The sequence below is a fragment of the Manis javanica genome, chromosome X (assembly GCF_040802235.1).
Source record: "Manis javanica isolate MJ-LG chromosome X, MJ_LKY, whole genome shotgun sequence".
NCBI classification, from domain to species: domain Eukaryota; kingdom Metazoa; phylum Chordata; class Mammalia; order Pholidota; family Manidae; genus Manis; species Manis javanica.
Genome location: NC_133174.1, coordinates 138,243,279 through 138,269,390, shown reverse-complemented (window position 1 = coordinate 138,269,390; position 26,112 = coordinate 138,243,279). Strand labels below are relative to the sequence as shown.

At 47.6% G+C, this 26,112-nt stretch overlaps 1 protein-coding gene, 1 long non-coding RNA gene and 1 pseudogene across 3 annotated transcripts in view; 2 read left to right on the top strand and 1 right to left on the bottom strand.

The window, feature by feature from the left end:
- Positions 1–26,112, bottom strand: part of LOC140847405 (uncharacterized) — a 39,112-nt gene that overhangs the window by 5,469 nt on the left and 7,531 nt on the right. The window lies entirely within an intron of this gene.
- On the top strand, positions 986–25,992 carry LOC108401461 (tafazzin-like). The gene is made up of 8 exons (XM_037025087.2): positions 986–1,056; positions 1,305–1,390; positions 23,776–23,856; positions 23,980–24,021; positions 24,247–24,309; positions 24,505–24,557; positions 24,974–25,051; positions 25,164–25,992. Exons 1-8 carry the CDS (start codon positions 986–988, stop codon positions 25,263–25,265), a joined length of 576 nt encoding a protein of 191 aa, XP_036880982.2. The 3' UTR covers positions 25,266–25,992.
- On the top strand, positions 10,839–14,409 carry LOC140847456 (ATP-dependent RNA helicase DDX3X pseudogene; annotated as a pseudogene).

Below are 26,112 nucleotides of genomic sequence, written 5' to 3'. Positions count from 1 at the left end.
GGCACACGCTGAATACCTGAGAATTGAAAATGGGAAGCTAATGACAGGTTTTCAGGAGGGAAGGCATACATTCTGGAAGATCACATTGCAGAACTGTGAAGGGTGGATTGGAGAAGAGAGCAATCAGATAAGAGTTTTAATAGTACAAGCAGAGAATGATGAGGTCCTGAACTGGGTCAGCAGCAGCGGGAATTCAAAGAAAGCTGCTCAAGTACAGGTGCAGAGGTAAACATTGCAGGGCCTGGTCATAACTGGATGGGAAGGATACAGGACTCGGAGGCGTCAAAGACAATACTAAACAGTTCATTCTCTGAGTGCTGGCATTTGGTAATAACCTTTGGAAGAATTCTTCTTTGGTACTTCATCAAATCTTCACACCAATTAATAAATGGTTCTCAAGGAGCATTAGAGCAACACTTGTTCTCTACTTGGAAACTAAAATTTTGTATATACATAATTCTGAAATCCTTTATAGAATATTTATTTCAAAACTCTTTTGCTAGTTTACTTATACCATCTCAAGTAGTTTAAGAAGAGTGACACATTAACATGCATTTGAACAAGGTGATTAGTAAAAAGAACACCTTCCCACCCCACCCCCACCAAAAAGAAAAAGAAAAGAAAGGGAACGTACAGGATTCCCATCGCCTCCTGAGTAAGTATATGTATCTGCACAAAGTGTCACCGAGGACAATTTGCTAATGTGCAAACGTCACAGATCATTGTCAATTCACAAACCTTTAGCCCTCCTCTGGCTTTTTCCTTGTTATGCATTTCAACCTTCTCTTATGGTTATAAGTTTGCATAGAAAGTCATTAATGTTCTAAAAGCAAATATTCCATTTGAATATAAAAGCAGCCTTCACTAATTATGATGACCTACTTCATATTTAACAATAACTGTTAATACAAGTAAAAGACCTCCCTCATTCCCTGAAACGGGGTGGCAGGAAAAGGTGTTCCCTAGGGACAAGGTCAATTGACACATGAAACTTTCCTCTCCTTCTCTAGGGATCCTGAAACTCCGCCGCATCTGGAACCTGAAGTTGATGCGTTGGTGAGGAGCAATGGGCCCCTCGCACTGGGCCTGGCAGGCTTCACCCGTCTCTGCCCAGATTTGCCCTCCTCCTTCTTTGCCAGGAGGTGGCGTCCAGCAGTCCAGGCAGGGCATTGGGTGGGGCCCGCAGGCCCTCCTGTGCCTCCGTTCTCCATTGCTGATGATGGCAGGCATCATGCTCGGGGGGGGGGGAGGGGGGAGGCAGGGTACAAGGGAGGCAGGGGTGACTGTGCCTGTCCCCACTCCAGGACCCCTGCAGCTGCAGACGTCTGCTTCACCAAGGAGCTACATTCACACTTCTTCAGCTTGGGCAAGTGTGTGCCCGTGTGCCGAGGTGAGCAGCTCCCTGGGAAGGGCTGCCGGGCCAGTGGGTGTAGGAAGGTGTTTCTGGGGGCTTCTTTGCCCTCCCTTGGGGCAGGAGGCTGGGCCCAATGCCTCTGGCTTGGCAGTACTGGCAGTGGAGGGACCCAGCTGGGACAGGCAAGCTGGGGACAAGGGGAGCCGCAGTAGCATACGGCCCAGCTACATTGTGTGGCAGCAGAGGTGGCAGTGGCTGCTGGAGGAGCAATGGCTTCTCGGAGAGCACTCAGTTCTCCACGACCGCCTGAGGCTTGTGCAGACCTACAGCAGTCAAGGAGGCATTATCTACAGCCCCTTCTCTGGGGGGCACTGCTGACAGACTAAATGATGGCAGTGTGGGGTCACTGCTCTGTGAGGGTGGTGGTATATACCGGAGTCTGCAGGGTTTGGGCGAATAAATAGGATTGTGTGTTGATGGGGGGGTAGGGGCCATTTTGACCCCCCAGTCTCCATATAAAAGGGCTTGGAGAGATTAAGCCATTGCTCGAAGGTCAAGGGGGAAGAGATGGCAAAGCCAGGGTCCACATACACGTTGCTCTTTGCTCGGGGGTAGTAGAATTTTCCCAGGCATAGTATGGAAGGAAAGGTGTTCTAGACAAAGGAGGCACATGCCAGAAGCTGCAGAGGTAAATGGCAAAGGTAGAAAATGTAGGTTGGCTGTTGAGTATAAAGGTTCTGGAATAATTGTGTTGAGCAGCTGGGACTCTGTCCGTTCTCTCACTGCGGTAGTGATGTGCTTTCATCAGTGGCCCAGAGAGCACCACGGCTGCAGCAAGGCTGGTGGACTGGAGCTGGGCCAGGAGGGGGTAGGGAATCTGGTTAGGGGTTCCTGCAGTAATTCTGGCACCAGACGCTGAGTAGCTGAGCCTTTGCTGATCACTGCTGAGAGCCGGCGAAGGGGACAACTTTGGGATGTGCTCTGGAGGTAGAGTTGGCAGGACACTTGGTCGACTGGGTGTGGGAGATGGGGCAAGGAAAAGAGAACTCAAAGGTGATTCCAGGAGATATCTGGTAGTACGAGTCACGGGGAGGATGGGATGAGGGGAAATCAGCGTGGGGGTTGGAAAGGAAGGGGAGTCCCAAGTTGCACGTGCTTCATCTGAGGAGCCTCTCACCCAAGAAAGGGAGCAGCCGAGAGGCAGTGGGATGTGCTGTTCCACAACTCAAAAGAATGTTCAGGAATAAAGATACTGGGGACTCAATCAAAAATGAAATCACAAACATAGAGGCAAGATTGCAGAGAACAGAGAGAGAGCAGGGGCTCAGGATGGTACCTCAGAGTACAGGGCAGCAGGAAGCAATGGCCAGAGAGGAAGCGAAGTAGGGCCCCTTGGCACCGTGGGAGCCTCCAGTGACCCCACAGAAGCCATTTCTGTGGAGTGACAGTGGCAGGAGCTGCAGGGGGTGGATAAGCAGGAGTGGAGAAGGCAGAGAAGTAACCAAAGTGTGTTAGAAGTCAAGGGAGAGTTTCTTATTTCTTCCTTCTGGCTGGTCAAAGTAAAACAGTAACATCCAGTAAAGTCAGTGAAGAATAAAGGAGCACTTTTAATGAGAAGCTGCAGTGCCTGCCCCTCCAGATCCGCAGACCTGCTCCCTGGACACAGCTGCCTTTCCGGAATGCTCTCTTTGTGCTGCTTTGGGCAGCTACTTAACTTCTCTGAAACGTAAGCAGAGGCCACAATGTTGAGGCGAGTGACCATGGCACTGGTTATCACTCCCTGCTCCTGGGCCCCCATCCCCACATCTCAGCTCCTCCCTTCTGCAGCCGCAGACAGAGGCCTTCCATGTCCACTTGCCGTTCTGTTCCCTTCCTTGACCTGTATCTAAGTTCTATTGCACAATTAAAAAAAGAAAGCAAAATATTAATCTTAACCTCCTTTAATCAAAGAAAGTAGGCAGGGACAGGCTATTTATCAAACACGTTTTGTGTGCAGCAAAGGTCTAACAACAGGTGTTAAAGCAGGTGAAGTGTCTTTGCTTCTGTGTTCTGAAAAAGTCCTTTTCCCTGAAACACAGATAGGCCTTGTGAGAGGGCATGAAGTGTCAGCGTGATCTTGCACAAGCTATACAAGTGAGTAGAGATAGCATTTGCAAAAGGTAAACATTATGAAGTGTTGCTCCAAAAGCATACTAGCTTTTTATTTTGTTATCATTAATCTACAATTAATAAAGAACATTATGTTTATTAGGGTCCCCCCTTCACCAAGTCCCCCCCACAAATCCCATTACAGTCACTGTCCATCCGTGTAGTAAGGTGTTCTAGAATCACTAGTCTTCTCTGTGTTGCACAGCCCTCCCCATGCACCCCCCTACATTATACATGCTAATCGTATTTGGTTGGTCTGCTTTCTTTGCTGTGATTTTATTTTCTCTGGTGACATCTATTTAGCCTTAGGAGTGCTCCCATCTAGAGCAGTCCCTCTAAAATCCCCTGTAGAGGTGCTTTGTGGGAGGCAAATTCCCTCAACTTTTGCTTGTCTGGGAATTATTTAATCCCTCCTTCATATTTAAATGATAGTCGTTCTGGATACACTATTCTTGGTTCAAGGCCCTTCTCTTTCATTGCATTAAATATATCATGCCATTCTCTTCTGGCCCATAAGGTTACTGTTGAGAAGTCTGATGATAGCCTGATGGGTTTTCCTTTGTAGGTGACCTTTTTTCTCTCTCACTCCCTTTAATACTCTGTCCTTGATCTTTGCCATTTTAATTACTGTGTCTTGGTGTTGTCCTCTTTGGATCCTTTCTGTTGGGAGTTCTGTGTACTTCCATGGTCTGACTGATTATTTCCTACCCCAGTTTGGGAAAGTTTTAAGCCATTATTTCTTCAAAGACATTTTCTATCCCTTTTTCTCTCTTCTTCTGGTACCCCTATAATGCAGATATTGTTCCTTTTGAATTGGTCACACAGTTCTCTTAATATTGTTTCATTTGTGGAGATCCTTTTTTTTTTTAGATAATTATTTTTAATTGAAGGGTAGTTGACACACAGTATTACATTAGTTTCAGGTGTACAACACAGTGATTCAACATTTATACACATGATAATTCTAGGTACTAGCTATGACCATACCAAGTTGTTACAATATTTTGACTATATTACTTATGCTATACATTACATCCCAGTTACTTATTTATTTTACAATGGGAAGTGTGTACTTTTATTTTTTGTGAGGGCATCTCTCCTATTTATTGATCAAATGGTTGTTAACAACAATAAAATTCTGTATAGGGGACTCAATGTTCAATGTATGATCATTAATCCACCCCAGGCCTAATTTTCATCAGTCTCCAATCTTCTGAAGCATAACGAACAAGTTCTTACATGGAGAACAAATTCTTACATAGTGAATAAGTTACATGGTGAATAGTACAAGGGCAGTCATCACAGAAACTTTCGGTTTTGATCATGCATTATGAACTATAAACAGTTCAAATATGAATATTTGATTTTTATACTTGATTTATATGTGGATACCACATTTCTCTCTTTATTATTATTTTTAATAAAATGCTGAAGTGGTAAGTAGATGCAAGATAAAGGTAGAAAACAGTTTAGTGTTGTAAGAGAGCAAATGTAGATGATCAGATGTGTGCCTGTAGACTATGTGTTAATCCAAGCTAGACAAGGGCAATAAGACATCCACAGATGCAGATTTCTCTCAGAACGGGAGGGAGGTTCTAAGCCTCACCTCTGTTGATCCCCAATTTCTCACCTGATGGCCCCCCCTGCGACTGTGCCTGTCTTAGGTTGTTCCTCCCTTGAGGAATCTTACCTGTCTCTGGCTAACCAGTCATCGTCTGGGGCCATACAGGGAAATGTAAAGTTGGTAAGTGACAGAGAAGCCTTATTGTTTGAAAGGGTTAGCTTTTTACTTCTATGCATATTTATGCCCTGTGGCTTCTATGCCCAGCATTTGTCTTGAGGTATGTTTACTTGGAAGAATTGTGATACACGGTAAATTCCATATAAGGCACGAATTCTATTTAGGGGTTGTAATTAGGAAGGAAGAAGAAAAGCTATAGAAGTAGCAGATGGAAGAAAACATGGGAAGATTGATTATTTCTTTGACATATCTTCTTGTAGAGTAACTTCAGCATGTATAGGTTTTAAACTACTAATTAAATTGTGCACACACATTAACATAATAGGAATACAGTTACATAACCAAAGCATACCTATAATTACCAGCCATCTCCAGTGAAACCAAGAAAACCAGTTAGGCACCTTAGGCATTTGTGAAAACTTATCTATGATATGGTGGATATTGTCCAACTGAACTTGAACAATCTGAGAGAAATCAGACAATTTAAAACAACCCATTCATGGGGACTCTTCACATCCCATGTGTTCTTTTAACAGTAAATAGTCTGTAAGATTTTGGAGCGCTACAATTTGCACTTCTCCTAATTCTTGGTTGAGTTCCAACAGTGTAGATCCAGTCAAATTTGTTGTTTTACTGTATGCACAGGCCAGCTTAGATATCTCCTTCTTCATTCCCATGGCAAGTCCAGGAACCGGTGGGATGAGTGCATCTACACCTGTAGCAGCGCATGGATCTTTGTTGGGGTTTTTTGATGACCATCTTCTTGCATGAGTCTTCCAGAGAGTGCTGATGTTGGAAGTTCTTTTCCTATCACATCTTAGTTCATTTTCGGGGTAGCCAAATTAGGCTTTGATCCTCTGTATAATCACAAACAAATCCTTTGCCTACCCTTTTATATGCCCTTTATAACATTGTGTAGAACTCAATGGAGGTCACCACACAGGAACTGATTTTTTTTTGTTTTGTTATCATTACTCTACACTTACATGATGAATATTATGTTTACTAGGCTCTCCCCTATACCAGGTCCCCCCTATGAACCCCTTTACAGTCACTGTCCATCAGCATAGCAAAATGTTGTAGAGTCACTACTTCTCTGTTGTACAGCCCTCCCCTTTCTCCCACCACCCCCATGCATGCTAATCTTAATACCCCCCTTCTTCTCCCCCCCCTTGTCCCTCACTGCCCACCCATCCTCCCCAGTCCCTTTCCCTTTGGTACCTGTTAATCCTTTCTTGATTTCTGTGATTCTGCTGCTGTTTTGTTCCTTCAGTTTTTCCTTTGTTCTTATAGTCCACAGATGAGTGAAATCATTTGATATTTCTTCTCCACTTGGCTTATTTCGCTGAGTATAATACCCTCCAGCTCCTTCCATGTTGCTGCAAATGGTAGAATTTGCCCTTTTCTTATGACTGAGTAGTATTCCATTGTGTATATGTACCACATCTTCTTTATCCATTCATCTATCGATGGACATTTAGGTTGCTTCCAATTCTAGGCTATTGTAAATAGTGCTGTGATAAACATAGGGGTGCATCTGTCTTTCTCAAACTTGATTGCTGCATTCTTAGGGTAAATTCCTAGGAGTGGAATTCCTGGGTCAAATGGTAAGTGTGTTTTGAGCATTTTGATGTACCTACATACTGCTTTCCACAATGGTTGAACTAATTTACATTCCCACCAGCAGTGTAGGAGGGTTCCCCTTTCACCACAGCCTGGCCAACATTTCTTGTTGTTTGTCTTTTGGATACCAGCCATCCTTACTGGTGTGAGCTGATACCTCATTGTAGTTTTAATTTGCATTTCTCTGATAATTAGTGATGTGGAGCATCTTTTCATGTGTCTGTTGGCCATCTGTATTTCTTTTTTAGAGAACTGTCTGTTCAGTTCCTCTGTCCATTTTTTAATTGGGTTATTCGTTTTTTGTTTGTTGAGGCATGTGAGTTCTTTATATATTCTGGACGTCAAGCCTTTATCGGATCTGTCATTTTCACATATATTCTCCCATACTGTAGGGTTCCTTTCTGTTCTATTGATGGTGTCTTTTGCTGTACAGAAGCTTTTCAGCTTAATATAGTCCCACTTGTTCATTTTTGCTGTTGTTTTCCTTGCCCGGAGAGATACGTTCAAGAAGAGGTCACTCATGTTTATGTCTAAGAGGTTTTTGCCTATGTTTTTTTCCAAGAGTTTAATGTTTCATGACTTACATTCAGGTCTTTGATCCATTTTCAGTTTACTTTTGTATATAAGGTTAGGCAATGGTCCAGTTTCATTCTCCTACATGTAGCTGTCCAGTTTTGTCAGCACCATCTGTTGAAGAGACTGTCATTTCGCCATTGTATGTCCATGGCTCCTTTATCAAATATTAATTGACCATATATGTCTGGGTTAATGTCTGGAGTCTGTAGTCTGTTTCATTGGTCTGTGGCTCTGTTCTTGTGCCAGTACCAAATTGTCTTGATTATTATAGCTTTATAGTAGAGCTTGAAGTTGGGGAGTGAGATCCTCCCTACTTTATTCTTCTTTCTCAGGATTGCTTTGGCTATTCGGGGTCTTTGGTGTTTCCATATAAATTTTTGAATTATTTGTTCCAGTTCATTGAAGAATGTTGCTGGTAGTTTCATAGGGATTGCATCAAATCTGTATATTGCTTTAGGCAGGATGGCCATTTTGATGATATTAATTCTTCCTAGCCACGAGCATGGGATGAGTTTCCATCTGTTAGTGTCCCCTTTTATTTCTCTTAAGAGTGACTTGTAGTTTTTAGAGTATAAGTCTTTCACTTCTTTGGTTAGGTTTATTCCTAGGTATTTTATTTTTTTTATGCAATTGTCAATGGAGTTGTTTTCCTGATTTCTCTTTCTGTTGGCTCATTGTTAGTGTATAGGAAAGCCACAGATTTCTGTGTGTTCATTTTGTATCCTGCAACTTTGCTGTATTCCGATATCAGTTCTAGTAGTTTTGGGGTGGAGTCCTTAGGGTTCTTTATGTATAGTATCATGTCATCTGCAAATAGTGACAGTTTAACTTCTTCTTTACCAATCTGGATTCCTTGTATTTCTTTGTTTTGTCTAATTGCCGTGGCTAGGACCTTCAGTACTATGTTAAATAACAGTGGGGAGAGTGGGCATCCCTGTCTAGTACCCGATCTCAGAGGAAAAGCTTTCAGCTTCTCTCTGTTCAATATAATGTTGGCTGTGGGTTTATCATATATGGCCTTTATTATGTTGAGGTACGTGCCCTCTATTCCCATTTTGCTGAGAGTTTTTATCATGAATGGATGTTGAATTTTGTCAAATGCTTTTTCAGCATCTATGGAGATGACCATGTGGTTTTTGTCTTTCTTTTTGTTGATGTGGTGGATGATGTTGATGGACTTTCGAATGTTGTACCATCCTTGCATCCCTGGGATGAATCCCACTTGGTCATGGTTTATGATCCTTTTGATGTATTTTTGAATTCGGTTTGCTAATATTTTGTTGAGTATTTTTGAATCTACGTTCATCAGGGATATTGGTCTGTAGTTTTCTTTTTTGGTGGGGTCTTTGCCTGGTTTTGGTATTAGGGTGATGTTGGCTTCATAGAATGAGTTTGGGAGTATTCCCTCCTCTTCTATTTTTTGGAAAACTTTAAGGAGAATGGGTATTATGTCTTCCCTGTATGTCGGATAAAATTCTGAGGTGAATCCATCTAGCCCGGGAGCTTTGTTCCTTGGTAGTTTTTTGATTACCGCTTCAATTTCGTTCCTGGTAATTGGACTGTTTAGATTTTCTGTTTCTTTCTGGGTCAGTATTGGAAGGTTGTGTTTTTCTAGGAAGTTGTCCATTTCTCCTAGGTTTCTCCTATAGGTTTTCATACTATTCACTAATAATTCTTTGTATTTCTGTGGGGTGCGTCGTGATTTTTCCTTTCTTCTTTCTGATGCTGTTGATTTGTGTTGACTCTCTTTTCCTCTTAGTAAGTCTGGATAGAGGCTTGTCTATTTTGTTTATTTTCTCAAAGAACCAGCTCTTGGTTTCATTGATTTTTACTATTGTTTTATTCTTCTCAATTTTATTTATTTCTTCTCTGATCTTTATTATGTCCCTCCTTCTGTCTGGTGAATCTCTCCTTTGGAGTGAGTGGTGTGTTGAAGTCTCCTAGAATGAATGCGTTGCATTCTATTTCCTCCTTTAGTTCTGTTAGTATTCGTTTCACGTATGTTGGTGCTCCTGTATTGGGTGCATATATATTTACAATGGTTATATCCTCTTGTTGGACTGAGCCCTTTATCATTATGTAATGTCCTTCTTTGTTTTTTTTTACTTTCTTTATTTTGAAGTCTGTTTTGTCTGATACCAGAATTGCAACACCTGCTTTCTTCTCTCTGTTGTTTGCATGAAATATCTTTTTCCATCCCTTGACTTTAAGTCTGTGCATGTCTTTGGGTTTGAGGTGAGTCTCTTGTAAGCAGCATATGGATGGATCTTGCTTTTATATCCATTCTATTACTCTGTGTCTTTTGATTCGTGCATTCAATCCATTTTCATTTAGGGTGATTATTGAGAGGTATGAACTTATTCCCATTGCAGGCTTTAAGTTTGTGGTTACCAAAGGTTCAGGGTTAGATTCTTTACTATCTTACTGTCTAATTAAACTCACTTATTGAGCTATTATAAACACTGTCTGATGATTCTTTATTTCTCTCCCTTCTTATTCCTCCTTCTCCCTTCTTCATATGTTGGGTGTTCTGTTCTGTGCTCTTTTTAGGAGTGCTCCCATCTAGAGCAGTCCCTGTAGGATGTCCTGTAGAGGTGGTTTGTGGGAGGTAATTTCCCTCAACTTTTGCTTGTCTGGGAATTGTTTAATCCCTCCTTCATATTTCAATGATATTCGTGCTGGATACAGTAGTCTTGCTTCGAGGCCCTTCTGTTTCATTGCATTAAATATATCACGCCATTCTCTTCTGGCCTGTAGGGTTTCTGTTGAGAAGTCTGATGATAGCCTGATGGGTTTTCCTTTGTAGGTAACGTTTTTTTTCTCTCTGGCTGCCTTTAATACTTTGTCCTTATCTTTGATCTTTGCCATTTTAATTATTATGTGTCTTGGTGTTGCCCTCCTTGGATCCCTTGTCATGGGAGTTCTGTGTACCTCTGTTGTCTGAGAGGCCATTTCATCCCCTATTTGGGGAAGTTTTCGGCATTTATTTCTTCAAAGACATTTTCTATCCCTTTTTCTATTTTCTTCTGGTACCCCTATAATGCGTGTATTGTTCCTTTTTGATTGGTCACTCAGCTCTCTTAGAATTCTTTCATTCCTGGAGATCCTTTTATCTCTCTCTGTATCAGCTTCTCTGCGTTCCTGTTTTCTGTTTTCTAGTCTATTAATGATCTCTTGCATCTCGTCCATTCTGTTTTGAAGTCCTTCCAGAGCTTGTCTTATTTCTGTATTCTCCTTCCTTAGTTCTTGCATATTTCTCTGCAAATCCATCAGCATGGTTATGACTTTTGTTTTGAATTCTTTTTCAGGAAGACTGGCTAAATCTATCTCCCCAGGTTCCTTCTCAGGGGAGGATGTAGCAGATGCCGAAGCTGTCTGGGCTAGTCTTGTCTAGATCATACTTTTTTGCCTTTTCATGTTGACAGGTTCTATTCACTGTCAGCTGGGAGGGCCAAACTTTTCACTTGCTACTGGCCTTTCTTTACTGGGACAACTGCGACCCCTAGTGGCTTGTGTTGGGTAATTGCGTGTAGACTGGGTCTTTGTGTGTTGCCCGGCTGATATGGAGAAAATTCCCTTTCTCAGGGGACGGGGCCTGCCTTAGGATGCTTCTCTGCTTCAGCAGCGCCCGGTGGGGAAATGGACGGGGGGGGGGGGGTTGTTTAGCTCTTTACCTCCGTGAGGGGTCTTAGAGCTGTTGCCCATGGGGTTAGTGCGCCATTTTCCCTGTAATTTCCAGCCACTGGACTGTGACCTTTGTTCTTTCTGCCCAGCTGTTATATCCCTGTCCCTTTAAGACTTTCAAAAAGCACTCGCTTTTCTTTGTCACAGGGGCATCAGCTTCACAACCCGCTCAGAGGTCTTGCTGCCGTTTCCTTAGTCTCCAGCCTTCCACGCATGCACTGTGTCTGTGCTCTGGTGCGGGTGGCTGGGGCTGGGTGTTTAGCCGTCCTGGGCTCCCTCTTCCTCCTGCCAGGAGCTGGGGGGAGGTGTGCTCGGGTCCCGCCGGGCCACGGCTTGTATCTTACCCCTTTCACCAAGCGCTGGGCTCTCGCACAAGTGGATGTAGTCTGGCTGTTGTCCTGTATCTTCTGGTCTCTCTATTACGACTACTTGTATTCGTTGTATTTTCAAAAATATATGTTTTTGGGAGGAGTTTCCCACTGGCCTACTCACGCCACCGTGTTGTCTCCGCCTTCTGGAGATCCTTTTATCTCTCTCTGCGTCAGCTTCTATGCGTTCCTGTTCTCTGGTTTCTATTCCATCAATGGCCTCTTGCATCTTATCCATTCTGCTTATAAATCCTTCCAGAGATTGTTTCATATCTGAAATCTCCTTCGGGACATCATCCCTTAGCTCTTGCATAGTTCTCTGCAGTTTTGTCAGCATGGTAATGACCTTTATTTTGAATTCTTTTTCAGGAAGATTGGTTAGGTCTATCTCCTCAGGGGTTGACTCTGTGATTTTGGTCTGCATCAAATTCTTCTGCCTTTTCACGGCAATAGAGGTAGTTGTGCAGAGCTGGCGCGTGTGTCGGCTGGGAGAACGTCCCTTCTTCTTCCTGGTTTGTGGCCTTCCTCTCCTGGGAGAAAGGAGAACAGCGACCTCTAGTGGCTTGTGCTGGGCAGCTGTGTGCAGACAGGGCCTCTGATTCTTGCCCAGCCGCTGTGGAGTTAAGCTCCGTGGTTGCTCTGGGCGTGGCTGGCCTTACTCTGCTGCTCCATATGGTGGAGACTCGACAGAGGGGAAAAAGGCAGGAGTCTGTTTATCACTGTGAGGGGCCTCTGAGCTGTGCTGCCACCCAGGGGTTTAGGGCGCCTGGAGTTCCCTGGGATTCCCAGCTGCTCGGCTTAGTGTCCCAGAACACTTCACTCCACATACTGAAAGTTTCAGTGATGTTGAGATGGGAGAAATTATCATTGGGAACATTGAGCTTACTTGTTACACTCGTGCAACTCCAGTGCAAAAGCATGCCATTCTCATTATTAAAGAAAAAAGAGACTTGATGGCTTCAGCCCTAATAGGCTCTGGAAAAACAGCATTTCTCTTGCTCATCTTAAGTCAGATTTATGGAGATGGTCCAGGCGAGGCTTTGGAGGCTGTGAAGGAAAATGGAAGGTATGGACGCCATAAACAATACCCAGTTTCCTTGGTTTTAGCTCCTATAAGAAATAGGCTGTACAGCTCTATGAGGAAGCCAGAGAATTTTCACACTGGTCTAGAGTTCGACCTTGTGTGGTTTATAGTGGTGCTGATATTGGTCAGCAGATTCAAGATTTAGAATGTAGGTGTCACTTGTTAGTTGCCACTCCAGGGCATCTAGTGGATATGATGGAAAGAGGGAAAATTGGATTAGACATCTGCAAATAGTATTGGAAGAAGCTCATAGGATGCTGGATATGGGATTTGAACCTCAGATACGTCATATAGTTGAACAAGGCAGTATGTCACCAAAGGGTATTTGCCACACCTTCATGTTCAGTGCTATCTTTCGTAAGGGAATACAGTTTCTTGCTCGTGATTTCTTGGGTGATTATATCTTCCTGACGGTAGGCAGAGTTGGCTCTACCTCTGAAAACATCACGCAGAAAGTAGTTTGGGTGGAATAGTCAGACAAATGGTCATTTTTGCTTGACCTCTTAAATGCAGCAGGGAAGAATTCACTGACTTCAGTGTTTGTGGAGACCAAATGGGTGCCGATTCTCTCGAGGATTTCTTATACCGTGAAGGATATGCTTGTACCAGAATTCACAGAGATCGGTAACAGAGGGACAGAGAGGAGCCCCTTCACCAGTTCCACTCAGGAAAAAGCCCAATTCTAGTGGCTACAGTTGTGGCAGCAAGAGGACTAGACATTTCAAATGTGAAACATGTAATCAACTTTAATTTGCCAAGTGATACTGAAGAATACGTACATCAGATTGGTCATACAGGACGTGTAGGAAACCTTGGCCTTGCTGTCTCATTCTTTAATGAAAGAAATACAAATATCACGAAGGATTTGTTGGACCTTCTTGTTGGGAAACATGGATCATGAACACCACTATAAGGGTAGCAGTTGTGTAGGTTCTAAAAGTAGATTCCGTGGACGATTTGGTGCCAGAGACTATCGACAAAATAGTGGTTCCACCAGTTCTGGCTTTAGTAGTAGTCATGCAACGAGCAGCCACAGTGGTGGAGGTGCTCACACCAGCAGCAGAGGATTTGGTGAAGGTGGTTATGGAAGCTTCTACACTAGTGATGGATATGGAGGAAATTACAGCTTCCAGGGGGTCAACTGGAGAGGCAATTGAATCTGCTTTACAACAAAGTCATCCTTTTAAACAACCTCATGGAAACCACACGTAACTTAGCCAGACTATATTGTATAGCTCTAAGAACTTCAGTACATTACTAACTGTGATTGAAGGGCCCCCACCAGTAAGATGGCGAACTTCCGGCTTCTCTTCCGGGTCCTCGGTTCCCGGACAGCACCACCTAAAGACCAATCACCTCTCTCCCCACTCCCACTCCCAGCACCTAGCCAATAGCCACCAGCCCCGTAGAAGTACCACCACAATCACCCCATGTCCCTTCCTATATAACCCAGCACCTTTCCCCAATAAAGCGGATTTCTCCGGTGAATTGCTGCTGTGTGTCGCTCCTTTCCATTCATTGGTGCCAAAACCCGGGAGACGGGACACCCCAATTGGGAGCCGTCTTTCCCCGACACCAGCAGCAGCTTACCCTCGTCCTCTTTTTCCGGCACTGGCTCATCACACTCACCACTCCTCTCTGGCCTTTAGTTGAACACTAAAGGCCCCCAGAGTGGGCCACTGTTCCCCGAACTATTGCAGTGCCATTGACCGTGATCGTCCAGCAAGGCACTGACATTCGGGGACGAGGAGGGAACTCTCCCCGCCTCAGGCCTTCACGGCTGCGGTGTACCCTCAGGCACCCCCCCTCCAACAGCCATAAATTGCTGCCTCAGGCCTTCACAGCTGCTGCAGACCCTCAGGGCCCCCTCCAACAGCCATGAATTGCCGCCTCCGGCCTTCACAGCTGCTGCAGACCCTCAGGCCCCCCTCCAACAGCCATAAACCACGCCTCAGGCCTTCACAGCTGCGACAGACCCTCAGGCCCCCCCTCCAACAGCCATAAAAGAGGTGACTCCTTTGTGGATGAGAACGCTCCCTTTTCCCCCTTCCTCCTTCTGTTCTGCCTGCCGAAATCTGTTCCATCCCCGAAAATTCCTAGTAATAGGTACCTCGTGACTCCGGCACTCTGCCTTCTCAGTGAAGTCTGGGTGACGACCCACACTTCCTAAGAAATTCTGACTCGTATACGAGTTTCCGCAGACCACCAAGGATCATCGGGGACGCCCTTGGTCTCCTTGCAGTCTGCCTCCAGTCTGAGGATCTCCGTTCGTCTTCCCGTTTGTCTCCTTCTCTGTCCTTTAGCCATGGGAGCCTCCTCATCCCTCCCTGAAAGTTCACCTCTTGAATGCCTGCTTAAGCATCTGGCTACCCTCTCCCTCGCACCTGATATAAAACCAAAACCTCTCTGTAAATACTGCTCCCAAGATTGGCCAACATACACCCTAGACAAGAACAACCAATGGCCCGCAGGGAGAACTCTTGATGCTAACATCACTCATGATCTTTTTAACTATATCGATCTTTTCCCTATATCGAAGCTTTTCGCCTCCTAGCTCAAAATCCCAGCCTCTGCACCACCTGTTCCCCGCCCCAAGTTCTCCTAGCCTGCAAGCCGTCTCCCTCCCCTCCCCACACTCCCAGTCCCTCTTTGATTACCTTTGACTCAGACGACGAGCCTCCACCATACTGGCTTCCCCCTTCGGCCCCTCCCCCTCCTACAACCCCTCCACCCTGCAATGCCATGGCTTCCTCCACCCCCTCAGAAGCCTCCGGTCCTCTCCCTTCCCCCTCCTCTCCTCCCTCTACCACCATCTCCTCCCCCACCTCACCCCCTCCGCCTCCATCCCCCTCACCTTCCCCCCTCCCGCAGATTGAGCCTGAGCCTTTCAGCCCCTCTCTAAGTCCCAGGAGCCTCCTCCGTCTTTGCCCCCTCAGACTCAGTCCCGAGGGCCTCCCAAAATTATTGCGTCTTTGTCCCCATCACCTGTCTCCCCCCCACCGACTGAGTCAGAATCCTTCAGTCCCCCTCAGACTCAGTCCCAAGGGCCTCCCAAAATTATTGCCCCCCTCCAGGAAGTAGCAGGATCCGAAGGCATTGTGCACATTCACGCCCCTTTCTCCCTAGGAGATCTAGCCCAAATACAGAAACGCTTAGGTTCCTTTTCCACTGATCCCACGACATACATCAGGGAGTTTCAATGGACCCTTCAGTCTTACAGCCTCACATATCATGACATTTTCATGCTCCTGGCCAATACTCTCATGCCTGAAGAGCGTAGACGAGTTTGGGACTTCGCCCAAACGCACGTTACCGAAACCCACAGGATTGACCCCACCTACCCCCTAGCCCCACTGCTGTCCCCGAACAAGACCCACACTGGGATTATAACACCGTCGTCGGTCTCCGCTCTCAAGATATTTTTGCCTCCTGCTTAACAGCAGGTCTAAAAAAGGCAGCTCGTAGTGAATTTTCAAAAGCTCCAAGACATAATTCAAAAGAGAGATGAAACCCCCTCCAAGTTCTTAGACAGACTCACTCAAGCCCTATTACAGTATACCAGCCTGAACCCAGAAACGCCTTATGGAAGACATCTCCTTATGACATACTTCCTAGCTCAAAGCTACCCCGACATTAAAGCTAAACTCAAAAAGTTAGAACAGGGCCCCGCTATCCCACAGACTGAGATCCTAAAAGTGGCCTTTAAAGTCTTCCATAACTGGGAGGAGAAAGAATGCCGTAAACAAAAGGCTGATCAGGCCAATTTCCAAATGTTGGCCCAGCTGATAAAACCACAACCTGGGCGCCCCTGTACAAACAAGCACCCCCCCCCCCAGGAGCTTGTTTCAAGTGTGGAAAAGAGGGACATTGGTCAAGGGCGTGACCCTCCCCCAGAGCTCCTACCACCCATGTCCCAGATGCCACAAAATGGGCCACTGGGGGTCTGATTGTCCAACCACCCGAAGGGGAGGCTGGATGAACAATCCCCATCCTGAGCCCGCCGTAGTGGGGCTGGCAGAAGAATGACGGGGCCCGGGGGCTTCTCGCCTGACCATTTCCACCACCAAACAGGAGCCCAGGGTTACTTTAATAGTAGACGGTCGCCCCATCTTCTTCCTCCTAGATACAGGAGCCACCCTCTCAGTCTTGCGAGAAAACCGGGGCCCTACCATGCCTACCATTACTCCTATAGTCGGGGTTGGAGGTAAACAGATTTTCCCATTAAACTCCCCCCCCTTTTATGCACAATCCAATACAATCCCATACCTTTCTCCCTCTCCTTCCTAGTTATGCCCCAGTGTCCCGTCCCTTTACTAGGATGAGACATCCTTTCTCTCCTCGTTTCCATAACTATATCCACTCCCACAGCCCCCAGTACTCCCTTTCTGATGGCCCTCATAGCTGATGATCCCCCTCTACCCAATGAAAGCTCCAGTTTCACCCTCATACACCCTGTAAATCCCAAAGTTTGGGACATTACAAGCTCCTCCGTACCTCTATGTCCTCCTGCCTCTATCAAATTACATGACCCCTCTCAGTATATCTGTCAGGCCCAATACCCCCTAACCACTTCAGCCCTCATAGGCCTCCAACCCATCATCCAAGATCTCTTAAACAAAAATTACCTCAGACCCACTCACTCCCCGTTTAATACCCCCATATTAGCTGTTAAAAAAGCCAACGGATCTTTCCGCCTCGTCCAAGACCTTCGCCTCATCAACATGGCCGTTGTCCCTATCCATCCCTTAGTTCCAAATCCATATACCCTTTTATCGCACATCCCTGCCTCAGCCTCCCATTTCTCAGGCCTAGATCTCAAGGATGCATTTTTTTCTATCCCTCTGGACCCCTCCTCCCAAGATTTCTTTGCCTTCACCTGGATGGACCCATACACAAGACATTCTGAACAACTCACTTAGACAGTTTTGCCACAAGGCTTCCGAGATAGTCCCCATATTTTTGGACAAGTCCTAGCTCAGGACCTCAAACAGTTTCATCATGATCACGCCAAGTCCACCTTATTACAATACGTAGATGATCTTCTACTCTGCAGTCCCTCTTGGAAACAGTCTCAACTTGACACGGCCTCTCTACTTAACCTTCTAGCATCCAGAGGTTACCGGGTATCCCCCCTCAAAGCTCAAATCTCTTCCCCTTCTGTCACTTACCTTGGATTCCTTCTGTCTCAACAAAGAAAGTCTATTACCTTAGACAGAAAACAGCTCTTCTCTGACCTGCCCGTTCCCAAAACCAAGACAGAAATCCTTTCCTTTCTAGGCCTGGCTGAGTATTTTAGAGCGTGGATCCCTAACTTATCCCTGTTGGCAAGATCCCTATGTGAACTCAGCAAGGGTCCCCCTAAAGAACCATTATCCTCTTCAGCCCGACACTCATTCATTAAGCTCAGTCAAGCCCTTGTGGAAGCCCCAGCTCTCCATCTTCCTGATTTTTCGAAGCCCTTCTCATTATACATTCATGAGAGGTCCAGTCAAGCTCTAGGAGTCCTAGGCCAATATTGTGGCCCATCCTTTGCCCCAGTAGCTTATCTCTCCAAGCAATCAGACCCCACAGTTTGGGGATGGGACCCCTGCCTAAGGGCATTAGCCGCTGGGCAGCTCTTGCAGAAAGAAGTTCATAAACTAACATTCGGGGCACCCCTTACCATTCTGTCCCCACATCACCTAAAAGATCTCTTAACCTACAAAAGTTTACAGACGCTCCCTCCCTCCAAACTCCTGACCTTACTGTACTCTTTCCTCAAAAATCCAGACATTTCTTTCCTTCCCTGCCAGCCCCTGAATCCGGCCACTCTTCTTCCTCTACCCTACTCTCCTTATACTCCCTCGCATGATTGCCTGGAAGCCCTTCACAACTTCCTTCCGTGCCACTCCACAATCTCCGAAGGAGCCCTCTCACACTCCGACCTCGTGTGGTTTACTGATGGGTCCTCCTTTAAACATGAGGGCGCCCACTACGCAGGATACACAGTAGTCTCTCTTGAAGACATCATTGAAGCACGAGCCCTACACCCCATGGTACAACCAATCAACAGGCCGAACTCATTGCACCCACCAGAGCTTGCACTCTGGCCCGGGACATGTCTCTCACACTGTACACTGAATCCAAGTACGTATTCCACATTATCTTGTCCCACGCGACAGCATGGAAAGAACGAGGCCTCCTCACCACAAAAGGAAATTCCGTAACTAATTCAGCCTTAATTACTAAACTTCTAGAGGCTTCACAACTCCCACACCGACTAGGCATAGTCCACTGCAAATCACATCAGAAAGATGACTCCCCCATTGCAAGAGGTAACAACAAAGTCGACAAGGCAGCCTGGTCAGTTGCCCTATCAGAAGACACACTAGACAACAATCCGTCTGCCCTTGCGGTTTTAGCCTTATCACAAGACAGCCTCTGTTCCCAGGACAAAGAGTCTCTCTTCCGCTTCTTACACGATCTGTTCCATTCCAGCCCACAATCCGTGATCCATTTTTTACAATCCTTTTTTTCTCTCTCTCCTGAAGACAAAACCCTCCTTAACCAAATCACCCGCAGGTGCACCATCTGCCAATGCACTAACTTTAATACCCCCCTCAAAACCCGACACTTCCCGGCTCATCAAGCAAGGGGTAATGTCCCTGCCGCAGATTGGCAAATAGACTTCACTAACATGCCCCCTGTACGACGTACCAGATACCTACTCGTGATAGTAGATACATTTTCAGGATGGGTCGAAGCTTTCCCCACCAACAAATGAGCGTCCACAGTTGCCTCTATCCTCCTCACCCAGATTTTTCCTAGGTTCAGGATGCCCACCTCTCTCCAATCAGTTAACGACCCTGAGTTCACTGCCCAAATTATCCAGAACCTCTCCAAGTCACTCTCGGCTCCCCTGGCATTTACATTGTCCTTATCGACCACAAGCTTCGGCAAAAGTAGAAAGAACCAATAGAACTCTAAAGGACATCCTGACCAAACTATCGCTAGAACTACACCTTGACTGGGTTCGCTTACTTCCCTTAGCTCTACTCCGCATTCGGGCCCTCCCAAAGAAACCTTCCTTCTTGTCGCCCTTTGAGATCATGTACGGCCGCCCGATTCTACCCCCGGTGCTCCCTTCCCACAAAGGGTCAATTCCTCCCAATATGGCCCTTCCGCTACTCTCTCTCCTTAGCAGTGAATTGTGGAAATATCAGGATTGGCTCCTTCCTGATCCATCCGCCTCCCAAAATCCTCCTGTCTTACAGCCCGGCCAACTAGTGTTTTATAAGCCACCAGAGGATCGGCCCTCTCGCACCCTGAAATGGGAAGGTCCACACCCAGTTATTCTCTGCACCCCCTCGGCCGCCAAGCTCTCACTGCCTGATAACTCTGTCACCCCTTGGATTCATATTTCCAGGCTGAAACCAAATACCCAGAACCCACCTTCTCTGGACACCCAAGACACATCAGTCACAATCCAGAGTCCTTCGGATACAGCCCAAGACGCTGTCTGCTCTACCACGCCTCATCCCTCTGATCCCTTGAAACTCCGCATCTTCCGTTCACCCCCTTTGCCATCCATACCTGAATCATGACTTTTTCCTCCTTTACCGCTCTCTTGCTTTTTCTCCTCATTCCTATTGTCTTCCCCGCCACCCCAGCCTCCTTTGTATGGCGATTCAAGTAAGACAGACTTACACACAGCATCAAACAAAAGTTACTGCCCTCATTGCAACATAAGACTGCCCTCTGAAAGGCTGCTCTGAGCCTTTATATCTCCACTTTCCTCCCTCCACTGAAGTGTTCACTAGCAGCTGCCTTTATTCTCCCTACCTCTGCTTCCTCTATGACCAAAGACAAGCCTATTGCAGGCGATGGCAAGACACCTATGGGGGATGTCCCTACTGGTCTTGCGCCATTTACTACATGGGTAACTCCCGGTACCCACAGTATTACTCCTCCAACCGTTTCATGAAATATCCCAACGGCTCATTCTCCTTATCAATCCCAGATCCCTGGGACTCTCGATGGGCTGCCGGGGTCACAGCCTCAGTTTACTATGGGGGGTCCTTGACCCCCCATGGTACCCTTCATATCTCTCTAGAGTATGTTCGCTCTCACACCCAGATCTCAAGTTGCATCAGATATCGGACATTCCGAAAAAGTCATTATTCAAACTCTTGATGGCACTTCTTCATCTTCTTATTCCTCCTACCCTTGGTTACAGCATATTCAAGACACCGCCATCTTTCTGAAATACACCCTCAACACCGCCAATTGTTTCTTGTGCGCATCACTACAGTGCCCATTGCTGTCTGCCATGCCCCTTAATATTTCCAACTACTCCTTCCATGCAGAAGGACAACCCCTCCACCCCCTGGAAGACATACCCCTATGAGATCCAGAATACGCAGATAATCTCACCATCCACCACTGTGTAGGCCCAGCTCCACCCCCCTCCAGCGCACTTCACTGCCTCTATCTACACCCGTACCTCTGGCTCTAAGACTTTCACTCAACCGGGATACTTCTTTTGGTGTAATGGCAGTCTTTTCAACTCACTGCCTCCAACCTCCGATACACCCTGCATTCTCGTCACCCTAATCCCACAGCTTACGCTTTATAGCATGGCAGAATTTCTTGAGCTCCAACCTCCCTTGCCCTCACGCACAAAAAGGGCTGCTTTCCTTCCCATCATGGTCGGTATCTCTTTGACCACCTCAGCCATTGGGGCAGGGTTTTCGGGAGGAGCCTTGGGTCACTCTCTATGGGCAATTAGAGATCTCAACACCAAACTTGAGACAGCCCTGACATCCACTGCCGATTCCCTAGCCTCTCTCCAAACACAGGTCACTTCACTAGCTAAGATCGCCCTTCAAAACCGGCAGGCCTTAGATCTGCTTACAGCCAAAAAGGGTGGCACCTGGTCTTCCTTCGAGAGGAGTGCTGCTATTACATCAATGAATCCGGCATTGTGGAAACTGACATTACCAAACTCACCGACCTTGCCTCCAGCCTCCACTCGGCTTCCAATTCCAACCCATTCTCTTCAATACTAACAAACCCCCTCCATACCTGGCTTTGGCCCATTGCAGGCCCCATAATAATCATTCTTCTTGCCTATCTCTTCTTACCCTGTATAATAAAGTTCATCAAATCCCAAGTCGGAAAAATCTCTAATCAAACTTTCAACCAGCTTTTACTCAGGAACTATCAGCTTCTGGCCACAGAAGATCCCTCACCCTCACATAACCTCCTCACCACACACTGAGATAGACCCCTCTCTCCGCTCGAAACTGTTCCTGGAAACAATGGCCGCAGACGCCTGGCTTCTGGCACCCATATCCTCTTGGCACCATTGGAATCAACAAGTCCTCGACCTATGGTTACAAGGAACCTTCATTGATTTCCAACCTGAAGAAGTCCACATCTACTCGTCCTTACTGTGGAGAGTCCTGTCAACCCTTTCCCCCCAGTCCTCAAGCCCTAACTTCCTTCTCCACCACCGTTCAGCAGGAAGCAGTCAGAAAGAAAGCAACATCCACAACCCCATAGAGGAGAAAGGGGGGAATGAAGGGCCCCCACCAGTAAGATGGCAAACTTCCGGCTTCTTTTCCGGGTCCTCGGTTCCAGACAGCGCCACCTAAAGACTAATCACCTCTCTCCCCACTCCCACTCCCAGCACCTAGCCAATAGCCACCAGCCCCGTAGAACTAACCTCACAATCACCGCATGCCCCTTCCTATATAACCCAGCAGCTTTCCCCAGTAAAGCAGATTTCTCTGGAGAATTGCTGCTGTGTCGCTCCTTTCCTTTCAGTGATTGTCCTGAAAATTTAAGGGAGCTCAAAAAGAAGAAAACAGTAGTGAACAGTCTATTAATAAATTGATTTAAAGATTTAATTGATGTACTTTGGATTAAACCCCCTCCTGCTTATTCCCACCCCAAACTGCATTTATAATTTTGTGACTAAGGATCATTTGTTAATTGTGACTTTAACTTAAGACAACTTACTGTTTTGATGTCCTATAGGCTCACTAATGCTCAAAATATCAATCGTTCAAATAAAGTTACTGAAGTTGGGCTAAAAAAAACCCATTTCTTAGTGTACTGGGCCAAGATAGTCCCAGTGTCTGTCTCCATCCTTCTTTGCGATGGCTCTCCATTCCCTACTTGATAAGGTGAGGGTATTTACTTGACCCTACTCCTTTGACCTCCCCCCTTCGCTGTCTCTGTCTCTGTCCACTACATAAAGGTTGATGAGATTCTTACTGTGTGTGATCACAGACTGTCTCCACATCACCCCAAAGTTGAAAGCAAGCATGCAACATAAGGCATCTCTGTGGCTGCTGATCACAGGGCCACCTGGCTCCACTGTCATGGTCTCAGGACATCTGCAAGGAGAGTGGTGCTGGCATGGGGGGCAGCATGAATCCACTTTTTTCAGCGTAGCAAGTTTGAGTTTTTCCCAACTCTCAATGGCGCTGTCTGTCCCATCATGTGTTCTCCTTTTCCCAAGAGGCCTCACTAAGGGGAAGTCAAGTTTTCAGGGGGAACCCTGAGAGGAAGGGGCGAGCAATGGGGGGATGGCAGAGCTCAGGCAGAGGCCTAGGTAAGACCCCGAGAAAGGGTGCTTTCCAGAATCTGGGGCCCAAGTGAGGTTGGAAATAATGTACCGCTTTGCTCCAGCAACTCCCTCTGTGCCAGGGGCTACATATGGAAAGCCCACTCAAGGGGCAGTGCATCTCAAGGAGAAAGAGAAGGGTTCAAGAGCCAGGCTAGGGATGGAAGGCAGGGAGGGTGATGCGTTGGTCTGGGCAGCTGTGAGGGAGTGGACTGCAGGTGTGCGGCACCTGAAGTGGCTCAGCGGATGAAACTGGCGGGACCAGCAGGCAGCAGGTGGGGCCCTAGAGTGGTAGAGGAGCTGCCAGCTCAGGATTTCAGTCACAGTTCCAATGATGCGGCCTTGTAAGTGACAGGCACTTAGAGGTTTAGAGGATGTTAGTCAACTAAGGATGTCAAGGGCCATAATGCAGCCAGGGCTGAACAGGCCCAGGGGAGACAGTCATTAGAGGGTGTCCATGTGGATTGCGAAGTGAGGGGTGAGGAAGTCCCTGAGCTGCTGCTTCATGTGCCCTTCATTCCCAGGGAGGGGGAAGGAGGGGCTCAGGAGAATGGGGACTGATGGGGAGAGGCCTTTTCCTGGCAGGAGATGGTGTCTACCAAAAGGGAATGGATTTCATTTTGGAGAAGCTCAACCATGGAGACTGGGTGCACATCGTCCCAGAAGGTCAGTGGGGCTGGCAGGGTCACAACCCACCCCACCCCTACCAAGTATATGGGTGGAACTGGTCCCCCCCTCCACCTCCCCCCGGCAGCCCCCAAGCTTCTCCTGTGTTCCCCCTCTCAACAGGGAAAGTGAACATGAGTTCTGAGTTCCTGCGTTTCAAATGGGGTAGGGGCTGCTGGCCTTCTCTGGCTGGGTTGGACTGTGGCAGATGGGGGCATGTGGGTGTGCTGGTAGCAGCAAGAAGAAGACTGGTGCTGAGATGAGGGATTGTCATGCAGAGGGACCGGACCAGTGAGCTGGTTTTAAGTGGGGGAAGGGCAGGGGTGGCCTGGCTGTAGGCTGGCACTTAAGCTCTGCTCATGCCAACATTTCTGCCTCTCTGTGGGGCAGGAATTGGACGCCTGATTGCAGAGTGTCATCTCAACCCCATCATTCTGCCGCTGTGGCATGTTGGTGAGCCTCCCTCTCAGGCCAAGGCTGTGGCCTGGGCACGGTGGCGGGGAGAGGGGTTTCTCCAGATGGTGTTGGCAGGGAGTTCCACTGGGTGGCAGGGAGAGGATGTCTGGGTTAGGGGTTCCACCTGGGCTCAGGCTGCACTGCTCCACGCCCTGCCTCATGCTTCTCAGTCTTCTGTCCACTGTGCTGCAGGAATGAACCATGTCCTTCCTAATAGCCCACCCTACTTCCCCCATTTTGGACAGGTGGGTAGGGGCTGCTGACCTTTGTGTCTGTCTGTCTGTCTGCCATCTACCCCATGTTCCCTGCCCAGCACTACTGAGGCCGGACTCAGGAGGAGCTGAGCTTGAGGCCACAGCTGGGGGACTGGGTGGAGCAGAGAGAGGGCCTAACTGGCACCAAGGGCGATAGAAGGAGAGCAAAGGAAATCAGGAAGGGCTGGGCCTGGGGCAGGGACAGAAGGGGACATCAAGGGCATGGACCCCAGGACTGGAATGGCACATGGAGCCCGAATACCTTGTTGTAAAGAGAGAGTGGCTCTGAGGGAGCATGCAACAAGTCAAGGGCAAGACTCAGGCCTCTGGCTCCCCGGGGTGGTTGGGCTGGGATTGTGGGCACGCCCCCTGTTTGTGTAACCTGCCTCTGGCTGCACTCCCCTCAGAAAATCACCGTGCTGATTGGGAAGCCCTTCAGTGCCCTGCCCACGCTCGAGCAGCTCCGGGCAGAGAACAAGCCAGCTGTGAGTCCTGCCCCACCCCTCCTGCTGTCCCCTCCTACCGGTGCCCTCTTCTCCCAGGGCCCCTGGGCCCAGCTCCCCAAGGCTGCACGCCAGCCCCAGTCCTTCCCCTCAGGTGGAGATGGGCAAAGTCCTGACTGACTTCATTCAGGAGGAATCCCAGTGCCTGAAGACCCAGGCTGAGCAGCTCCACAGCCACCTGCAGCCTGGGAGATAGGCACCACCCTGCCCAGACCCTGTCCTTGCTTCCTTTCAGAAGAGGGCAGCCAGCCCCTGAGGCCCGGGGAAGAGGCAGTCCTGGGACCCAAGCCCCAACTGCTGGGCTCTCAGCACCATCCTTGGGCTCTTGCCTGGCACAGAGATGGGGCTGGGGGATGAACTCGTGCTCTGAGCTCAGCTCTGGTTTTGTGGACAGATTTGTTCATAACCCTTCACGGGTACCCTCTCCTAGATGGTGAGCATTCAGCGCCTCTCGTTCTTCACTTGAAGGAAGGCTCTCAGCTACTCCTCCCACTTGGCCGTGAAAGGAGGAAGAAATTTAGGCTGGAGCCTCCTTCCTGCTTGCTTCCAGACGTTCCCCCCAGGGCTGGTGTCAGGAGGCAGAGTAGTTGAAGGATGTCGGGTGGCCAGGACAGACCTTCAGGGAGGGGCCCATGAAGGGGTGGGCCCAGGCTTCCGACCACCCGCCCGGATCAGGGATGGCCACTAGCCACGTCTTCCTTCTGCCCATGCTTCCCACAGGTGTGGGACTCTTGGGCAGGGCCCAGCCTCAGGCTGCCGGCAGAAGAGCAGCCATTTGCCAGAAGTGGAGCCCAGTCAAACAGGCTGTAGCCAGGGCTCACTGACTTCTCTTGTCCTTCCCACCCCCTAGCATCACTCAAGTACCCTGGAGCCTAGGTTTTCATGTTTTGTAAACAATAAAGTATCTGTGTTGTACTGCTTTACCTCTGGCCTCTCTGTAGAGGTGGGGATGGGAGGTGACCTGCTGGACAGGGAGACTGGACCTTTACAGTCCTGGGCAAATGAAGAGCCCTTGAGCAGACAGGCTTCAAACTCAACGTGCA

Coding starts and splice junctions, on each gene's coding strand:
- LOC108401461 (XM_037025087.2), top strand. CDS start 986: ATGAAACTTTCCTCTCCTTCTCTAGGGATCCTGAAACTCCGCCGCATC. Junction 23,857..23,979: donor GGTGCACATCGTCCCAGAAG/GTCAGTGGGGCT, acceptor CCCTCTCAACAG/GGAAAGTGAACATGAGTTCT. Junction 25,052..25,163: donor GGGCAGAGAACAAGCCAGCT/GTGAGTCCTGCC, acceptor CCTTCCCCTCAG/GTGGAGATGGGCAAAGTCCT.